The 9,473-nt window shown below is 52.5% G+C and overlaps 1 protein-coding gene across 1 annotated transcript in view; it reads right to left on the bottom strand.

The window, feature by feature from the left end:
- flna (filamin A, alpha (actin binding protein 280)) overlaps positions 1 to 9,473 on the bottom strand; it is a 65,902-nt gene that overhangs the window by 37,260 nt on the left and 19,169 nt on the right. The window contains exons 3-5 of the mRNA XM_072450204.1: positions 6,529 to 6,626; positions 2,593 to 2,740; positions 297 to 415 (exon numbers count right to left, since the gene is read on the bottom strand). Of these exons, the coding sequence (XP_072306305.1) occupies positions 297 to 415; positions 2,593 to 2,740; positions 6,529 to 6,626 (365 nt within the window). The remainder of the gene's footprint in view (positions 1 to 296; positions 416 to 2,592; positions 2,741 to 6,528; positions 6,627 to 9,473) is intronic.

Here is a 9,473-nt window from a genome sequence, read left to right as displayed (position 1 = left end):
GCCCCCGTGTGGCCGCTCCGTGCGGCAGCAGCAGCGCCCCGTGTGGCCGCTCCGTGCAGCAGCAGCGCCCCCGTGTGGTCGCTCCGTGCGGCGGCAGCGCCCCCGTGTGGCCGCTCCGTGCGGCAGCAGCAGCGCCTCCGTGTGGCCGCTCCGTGCGGCAGCAGCAGCGCCCCCGTGTGGCCGCTCCGTGCGGCAGCAGCAGCGCCCCCGTGTGGCCGCTCCGTGCGGCAGCAGCAGCGCCCCCGTGTGGCCGCTCCGTGCGGCAGCAGCAGCGCCCCCGTGTGGCCGCTCAGTACCTCCTCCCTGTGGCCGGCCGGGTCTTCCACGTAAACCAGGACCTCGCCCATCCCGGCGCTGATGGTCTCCACCGTGAAGTTTGCCTTCTTCATCACCACGTTACCGACCGGCTCGATACCTACAGAACATCAGAGAACGTCACGGAACGTCACGGAACATCAGACTCAATCTAATGTTTTAAAAAGTATAATGTGTCATTTGTAGAAATATCCATCTCTCCATTTGGTCTTAGTATTGTTCCCTTAAAACCCTTAAGTATTTTGTCACCAAATTTATGCAACAATCTTAAATTTCCAGGGTAAAAAATGTAATAACTATAAAAAAAAATGTGTTTTACATTTGATCACAAATCATACTTAAACTATTGTGGGTTGAACAGTTCTAGATTTGTCCAAAACCTAAATCAGGACTTTTTACTCATCAAAATGACAAAATGTTTATTAAAAACCTCCTAAAAATGCAGTAAATTGTGTGTTTGAGCAGCTCTGGTTTCACTTTGAGGCTTTTACTTTGGTGATATTCTGAGGCTGGAGAGGAGAATCCGACCGATAGTGGAACCTCGGATTCAGGAGGAGCAGAGTGGTTTTCGTCCCGGTCGTGGAACACTGGACCAGCTCTATACCCTCCATCGGGTGCTCGAGGGTTCATGGGAGTTTGCCCAACCAGTCCACATGTGCTTTGTGGATCTGGAGAAGGCTTTCGACCGTGTCCCTCGGGGTGTCCTTTGGGGGGTGCTCCGGGAGTACGGGGTCCGGGGCCCTTTGCTCAGGGCTGTCCGGTCCCTGTATGACCGGAGCAGGAGCTGTGTTCACTGCAGTGAGTCAGACCTGTTCCCAGTGCATGAGGGACTCCTCAGGGCTGCGCTTTGTCACCGCTTCTGTTCATAGTTTTTAATGGACAGCATTTCTAGGCGCAGTCAGGGGCCAGAGGGTGTGGTCAGGGGTTGGAGGGTGTGGTCAGGGGTCAGAGGGTGTGGTCAGGGGTCAGAGGGTGTGGTCAGGGGTCGGAGGGTGTCCGGTTTGGGGACCACAGGATCTCATCTCTGCTGTTTGCAGACGATGTTGTCCTGATGGCTCCATCAAACCCGGACCTGCAGCTGCACTGGGACGGTTTGCAGCCGAGTGTGAAGCGGCTGGGATGAGAATCAGCATCAGACATGGTTCTCGACCGGGAAAAAAGAAAGGTGTCTTGCCCTCTCCAGGTGGGTGGGGAGTCCTTGTCCCAAGTGGAGGAGTTCAAGTATCTCGGGGTCTTGTTCACGAGTGAGTGAAGGATGGAGCGTGAGATCGACAGGCGGATCGGTGCAGCAGCTGCAGTGATGCAGTCGCTGCATCGGACCGTTGTGGTAAAGAAGGAGCTGAGTCCAAAGACAAAGCTCTCTATATTTACCGGTCGGTCTAAGTTCTGACCTCACCTATGGTCATGAGCTTTGGGTAGTGACCGAAAGGACAAGATCGTGGATACAAGCGGTCGAAATGAGTTTCCTCCGCCGTGTGGCTGGGCGCTCCCTTAGAGATAAGGTGAGGAGCTCGGCCACACGGGGGGAGCTCGCAGTAGAGCCGCTGCTCCTCCAGCTGAGGTGGCTCGGGCATCTGTTCCGGATGCCTCCTGGGCGCCTCCCTCGGGAGGTGTTCCAGGCATGTCCCACCGGGAAGAGGCCCCGGGGAAGACCCAGGACACGCTGGAGAGACTATGTCTCTCTCTGGCCTGGGAACGCCTCGGGATCCCCCCGGAGGAGTTAGAGGAAGTGTCTGGGGAGGAGGAAGTCTGGGAGTCCCTGCTCAGACTGCTGCCCCCGCGACCCGGCCCCGGATAAAAGCGGCAGAAAAAGGATGGATGGAACAGGATGGATATTCTGAGGCTTTTACTTTGGTGATATTCTGAGCTTAAGCCTCTTTTCTTCAGAGACATCACTTTATGTTCAGCTTCACCTTTGGAAACATGACGCAATTCACAATGTTTAGACGCGTTTAACAACTCCATTATCCGCTGTGTTCATCCAAACCGCACGAACGCCGGGCGACGGAGCTGACGTCATCTCAAACAGACGTGTTCAACGTTTTAGACACAATCAAGAACTATTTACAGCAGATTCAGTCTAAACCTGAGCAGCTGTAAAACATCTGAGGCTGCGTCTGCTCTAAACTGAACCAGCTGCAGGAAGAGGAGGAGGAGGAGGAGGAAGAGGAAGAGGAAGAGGAAGAGGAAGAGGAGGAGGAGGAGGAGGAGGAGGAGGCTCAATCCACTGGTTTCCCTCTTCTCAGACTCGTTTATAGTTAGACCCTGGTGGCTCACCTGGCCCGTAGGCGCGGGCCTTCTTGGGGTTGAGTTTGGGCCGGAGTGGAGCTCCGGGCTTCAGTTTGGCCTTTGGAAACTGGGACAGGTACGTCATGACCGAGTGTTCGTCCACGTTTGGGTCCACGATCTCCTCTGGAGTGATGACCTGAAGCAAACACAGAGAAGAGTTACACCTGACCACACCTGGACCACACCTGGACCACACCTGGACCACACCTGGACCACACCTGGACCACACCTGACCCACACCTGACCCACACCTGACCCACACCTGACCACTGGAAATGACCCTTTAAACTGGACCAGACCCGGGCAAACAGCGGCCCGCAGCCCACATGCAGCCCATTTGTTTTTATAATCCGGCCCTCCTGGATTTGAATATGGGCCTTGGAGGACCAGAATGGCCCCTGGACTGGACCATGGACTGGACCATCGTTAATGTTTATTAGACAAAACTTTATCCAAAAAGCAGAAGTGTTTTTGGCTGAAGTTTGCCACTTTTACAGATGTTTTAGTGTTTCCCAATGTGACCTGCGTTTAACAGACTGAACAATGACATCGTCCTTTCATAAATGACCAATGACCACTGCTCAAGCCGCCATGACCGTTGTTCTTCTGGTGCTTCTTGTGCCATGACCGTTGTTCTTCTGGTGCTTCTTGTGCCATGACCGTTGTTCTTCTGGTGCTTCTTGTGCCATGACCGTTGTTCTTCTGGTGCTTCTTGTGCCATGACCGTTGTTCTTCTGGTGCTTCTTGTGCCATGACCGTTGTTCTTCTGGTGCTTCTTGTGCCATGACCGTTGTTCTTCTGGTGCTTCTTGTGCCATGACCGTTGTTCTTCTGGTGCTTCTTGTGCCATGACCGTTGTTCTTCTGGTGCTTCTTGTGCTATGACCGTTGTTCTTCTGGTGCTTCTTGTGCTATGACCGTTGTTCTTCTGGTGCTTCTTGTGCCATGACCGTTGTTCTTCTGGTGCTTCTTGTGCCATGACCGTTGTTCTTCTGGTGCTTCTTGTGCCATGACCGTTGTTCTTCTGGTGCTTCTTGTGCCATGACCGTTGTTCTTCTGGTGCTTCTTGTGCCATGACCGTTGTTCTTCTGGTGCTTCTTGTGCCATGACCGTTGTTCTTCTGGTGCTTCTTGTGCCATGACCGTTGTTCTTCTGGTGCTTCTTGTGCCATGACCGTTGTTCTTCTGGTGCTTCTTGTGCCATGACCGTTGTTCTTCTGGTGCTTCTTGTGCCATGACCGTTGTTCTTCTGGTGCTTCTTGTGCCATGACCGTTGTTCTTCTGGTGCTTCTGGTGCCATGACCGTTGTTCTTCTGGTGCTTCTTGTGCCATGACCGTTGTTCTTCTGGTGCTTCTTGTGCCATGACCGTTGTTCTTCTGGTGCTTCTTGTGCCATGACCGTTGTTCTTCTGGTGCTTCTTGTGCCATGACCGTTGTTCTTCTGGTGCTTCTTGTGCCATGACCGTTGTTCTTCTGGTGCTTCTTGTGCCATGACCGTTGTTCTTCTGGTGCTTCTTGTGCCATGACCGTTGTTCTTCTGGTGCTTCTTGTGCTATGACCGTTGTTCTTCTGGTGCTTCTTGTGCCATGACCGTTGTTCTTCTGGTGCTTCTTGTGCTATGACCGTTGTTCTTCTGGTGCTTCTTGTGCTATGACCGTTGTTCTTCTGGTGCTTCTTGTGCTATGACCGTTGTTCTTCTGGTGCTTCTTGTGCTATGACCGTTGTTCTTCTGGTGCTTCTCTCCCACAGAGTCTGAGGATCACTAAAGACATGAGTCAGAGCCAGAGCCGGGCAGCGCTTCAGACACTGAGATTACACTGTGTTTCTTGCTCTGACAGAGCGTTCAGAGTGGTTGCCGTGGTTACCGCCGGTGCCCTCCAACACAAAGAGAAGTTCTGATTTAGTTCAAAACCACTTCCTGTTGCACAAAAAGCACCTGAGACAGATTCACACGAGCTTCGCCGCCTCGACGCCACCAGAGCGACTGCACCAGGCAGGAAACCACAGAGCACAAGGCTGGCACGCCACGCTGGCACGCCGCTGGCACACGCCACGCTGGCACGCCACGGCACACGCCACGCTGGCACGCCACGGCACACGCCACGCTGGCACGCCACGCTGGCACGCCACGGCACACGCCACGCTGGCACGCTGGCACGCCACGGCACACGCCACGCTGGCACGCCACGCTGGCACACGCTGGCACGCCACGGCACACGCCACGCTGGCACGCCACGGCACACGCCACGCTGGCACGCCACGGCACACGCCACGCAGGCACGCCACGGCACACGCCACGCCATGTGTGCCATCATCTGGGCCATCTTCACTTTCAGCCCTGTAATAAAAGGCCTGCAGGAGGTTTAATGCCGCACTGCGGAACATCCCAGACAAACGGTCACGGTGGAGGAGCAGTGTGATTCTATTATTCATGTGTGTCGTATGTCGCACAGCTCTGAACCCGGTGATGGGCTGAAGGAGGAGGAGGTCCATCAGGAGGGGGAGGTCCATCAGGAGGAGGAGGAGGAGGAGGAGGTGGTCCATTAGGAGGAGGAGGTCCATCAGGAGGGGGAGGTGGAGGAGGAGGAGGAGGAGGAGGAGGAGGAGGAGGAGGAGGAGGAGGTGGTCCATTAGGAGGAGGAGGTCCATCAGGAGGAGGAGGTCCATCAGGAGGGGGAGGTCCATCAGGAGGAGGTGGTCCATCGGGAGGGGGAGGTCCAGGAGGAGGTGGTCCATCGGGAGGGGGAGGTCCATCAGGAGGAGGTGGTCCATTAGGAGGAGGAGGTCCATCGGGAGGGGGTCCATCAGGAGGGGGAGGCCCATCAGGAGGGGGAGGAGCATCTGTCAAACCGTCAGACGCTTCAGGAGGTGGAAACACGGCGGGTGGAGAACTGGGGATGTCGACGGTGGAAGGAACATTTTGAGGAGCTCTTCAATACCACGTCACGTCTTCCATGAGGATCAGACACTGGACCAGCTCTAGACTCTCCACCAGGGGGCGCCAGGGCTCATGGGAGTGTGGGCACATGGGCTTTGTGGATCTTGAGAAGGCCGGGGCCCTTTGCTCAAGGCTGTCCGGTCCCTGTCTGACAGGAGCAGGAGCTGTGTTCACTGCAGTGAGTCAGACCTGTTCCCAGTGAGGGACTCCTCAGGGATGCGCTTTGTCACCGCTTCTGTTCATTCTTTTTATGGACAGAATATATAGGCGCAGTGAGGGGTCAGAGGGTGTGGTCAGGTGTCGGAGGGTGTGGTCAGGGGTCGGAGGGTGTGGTCAGGGGTCGGAGGGTGTGGTCAGGGGTCGGAGGGTGTGGTCAGGGGTCAGAGCGTGTGGTCAGGGGTCAGAGGGTGTGGTCAGGGGTCAGAGGGTGTGGTCAGGGGTCGGAGGGTGTGGTCAGGGGTCGGAGGGTGTGGTCAGGGGTCGGAGGGTGTGGTCAGGGGTCGGAGGGTGTCTCATCCTCCTGGACATGGGACCTGGGCCTGGGAACGCCTCAGGATCCCCTTGAGGAGTTTGAAGAAGTGTCTGGGGTGAGGGAAGTCTGTGTGTCCCTGCTTGGACTGATGCCCCGGCCTCAGATAAGATGAACAGTGATCATCCCTCACTATTTAAACTCGACCGATTCATTTCTGAAACGACTATGTGAAAAGACGAATCCCGTGGTCATGGAAAAGATGTTTGAGAAGGCTCAAATCATCGGCATCGAGCAGAGAAAACATCTGCAGAAGAAGACGAGACTAATGTCCTCCAGATTAGAACACGGGAACACGAGAACACTAGAGCGTCGAGAGCATTTCTTTGGACAGGAAGTGTAGGACGTTGCAACCTCGTCTAAAACACAGGAATATAAAACGTGCGCTGCAAATCCTGAGTTCACCTCTTGAAAAAGCCAAAAGGATTCAGAAAAAGCTCTTGATGTGGGCGTGGCTCACCTGAGGAATGCCCAGCCAGTCGTCCGCCTGCTGCATGGCCTCGCGGGCGTTCTCCACGGGTTTGGTCCGGTCCCACGAGTCCCAGTCCGGACACAGACCTGAGGACCACACGGGATCACACGTGTTTGTCATGAGGGTCAGAAGGTCGAGCAGTAATGTCTTTGTCGATGTTTAAGTGTCGCCGAAAACCATGAGTGGAGCTTAAATGACGCTCAAACAAGGGCATAAAGTGACATTTGTGCTTCATTTTGTGCGTTTTCAGTCATTTTCAAATTGATTGAATTAAAAACAATACTGTCGGTGTCCCTCATTGGTCAGGAGTGTTCCATTGTAGAGAACGATTCAGTCGCATCATCTGGACTCTGTCTACAACTAAAACAATCCTCCATTTTCTAATTTTGCAGATTTCCAAAACAACAACTGTGATATTATCTCATTTCTCACCTTTAATCTACATTTTACCTTTTGTGCTTCTGATGTTTGGGCCGTTTATGCAGATTTTGACTTTACATTTGTTTACATCAGCGACTTGAGCCAAGATGGTGGCCGTGGCTCAAGGCTGAACCAATAAAAGAATCAAAAATTGGAGAAAATAAAGACAAGTTTAGACTGAAAGACGAGGTTCTTCCCACAAACTCTGACGACGAGACGGAAGATTCAGAACTCGACGAGACAATTTGAAGTTCGTTTGTACCAGAACTTCAAGTAAAGGTCCCATGTGGCCTTTTACCACCGCTTCAGGATCGAGCCAGTTTCATCCGTTCAGCGAAACCGCTCAAAACCTCTCGAAGGTCGTCCCCAGCGTTCACGATCACCTTCAGTCTCTTTGTTTTGGAGGCCGTGTTGACCCTCGCTCAGCCGCTCGGCCCCAGTTACGCCAAAATTACACAAATATTATTCCAACTTCAATGACGAATGGAAGATAAGCGGAGATTTTTCGCACGTTTGTCGCCGGCGAGAACGAGCGGCGGCTTCAGCCCGAGGTCGTCTTCGTCCCGTATCTGCTCCGTCCGCGTCACGTTTAAAAAAAAATAATAAAAAAAAAAACGCTCCACGTCAACTTTACGCCCTCGACTGCAGTTTTTACACGCGCAACAAACGATGTCAAATATATGGAGAAGAGTTGTTACGATGAGTCAAACGTTCATCCAGAGCACGTGAAAACTGAAGCGTTTCCTTCTCCCGTCGTGCTTTTGTCTAACGCTGCAGAGTCTGGACCGTAGACGAGTGTCACGATAAACATTTGAAAACTATAAGACTTTCATCGTTAATCACGTGGTATTAAACGAGTTCTGGTTGAGCTCACGAATCTTTCCGAAACCGTTGAAATATCTGTCAAATTGTTCAAATCGTGGCGCAGTCGACCGTAGAACTGTACGATACCAAAACTAAGCTCGACTCGCGACTGATTTTAAGTTTATTGAAACGATCGCGTGTAAAAAAGGGTCTGGATGTCACGTAATGGCATAAAAACGATCCGACAGCCTCGTCCTTTGTCCTTTGTGCTCAGACTCTTCCTGAACACGTGTCTTTGCAGCGTTCACTGATGTTCAGCGTTTACGTGTGCGACACATGCACCACTCACTCACTCACTCACTCACTCACTCACTCACTCACTCACTCACTCACTACTCACTCACTCACTCACTACTCACTCACTCACTTCTCACTCCCTCACTCACTTCTCACTCTCTCACCTCACTCACTCTCTCACCTCACTCACTCTCTCACCTCACTCACTTCTCACTCACTCACTTCTCACTCACTCACTTCTCACTCACTCACTTCTCACTCACTCACTTCTCACTCACTCACTTCTCACTCACTCACTTCTCACTCACTCACTTCTCACTCACTCACTTCTCACTCACTCACTTCTCACTCACTCACTTCTCACTCACTCACTTCTCACTCACTCACTTCTCACCTCACTCACTTCTCACCTCACTCACTTCTCACCTCACTCACTTCTCACTCACTCACTTCTCACCTCACTCACTTCTCACCTCACTCACTTCTCACCTCACTCACTTCTCACCTCACTCACTTCTCACCTCACTCACACTTCTCACTCACACTTCTCACTCACACTTCTCACTCACACTTCTCACTCACACTTCTCACTCACACTTCTCACTCACACTTCTCACTCACTCACTTCTCACTCACTCACTTCTCACTCACTCACTTCTCACTCACTCACTTCTCACTCACTCACTTCTCACTCACTCACTTCTCACTCACTCACTTCTCACTCACTCACTTCTCACTCACTCACTTCTCACTCACTCACTTCTCACTCACTCACTTCTCACTCACTCACTTCTCACTCACTCACTTCTCACTCACTCACTTCTCACTCACTCACTTCTCACTCACTCACTTCTCACTCACTCACTTCTCACTCACTCACTTCTCACTCACTCACTTCTCACTCACTCACTTCTCACTCACTCACTTCTCACCTCACTCACTTCTCACCTCACTCACTTCTCACCTCACTCACTTCTCACCTCACTCACTTCTCACCTCACTCACTTCTCACCTCACTCACTTCTCACCTCACTCACACTTCTCACTCACACTTCTCACTCACACTTCTCACTCACACTTCTCACTCACACTTCTCACTCACACTTCTCACTCACACTTCTCACTCACTCACTTCTCACTCACTCACTTCTCACTCACTCACTTCTCACTCACTCACTTCTCACTCACTCACTTCTCACTCACTCACTTCTCACTCACTCACTTCTCACTCACTCACTTCTCACTCACTCACTTCTCACTCACTCACTTCTCACTCACTCACTTCTCACTCACTCACTTCTCACTCACTCACTTCTCACTCACTCACTTCTCACTCACTCACTTCTCACTCACTCACTTCTCACTCACTCACTTCTCACTCACTCACTTCATCTCCTCTCCTTCACCTTCGC

Source organism: Eucyclogobius newberryi, unplaced genomic scaffold, assembly GCF_026437365.1.
Source record: "Eucyclogobius newberryi isolate DKJ021-1_F unplaced genomic scaffold, fEucNew1.0.hap1 SCAF_17, whole genome shotgun sequence".
Classification (NCBI taxonomy): Eukaryota; Metazoa; Chordata; class Actinopteri; order Gobiiformes; family Gobiidae; genus Eucyclogobius; species Eucyclogobius newberryi.
The sequence above is the reverse complement of the archived record's forward strand: the minus strand, read 5'-3'. Positions and strand labels throughout refer to the sequence as shown.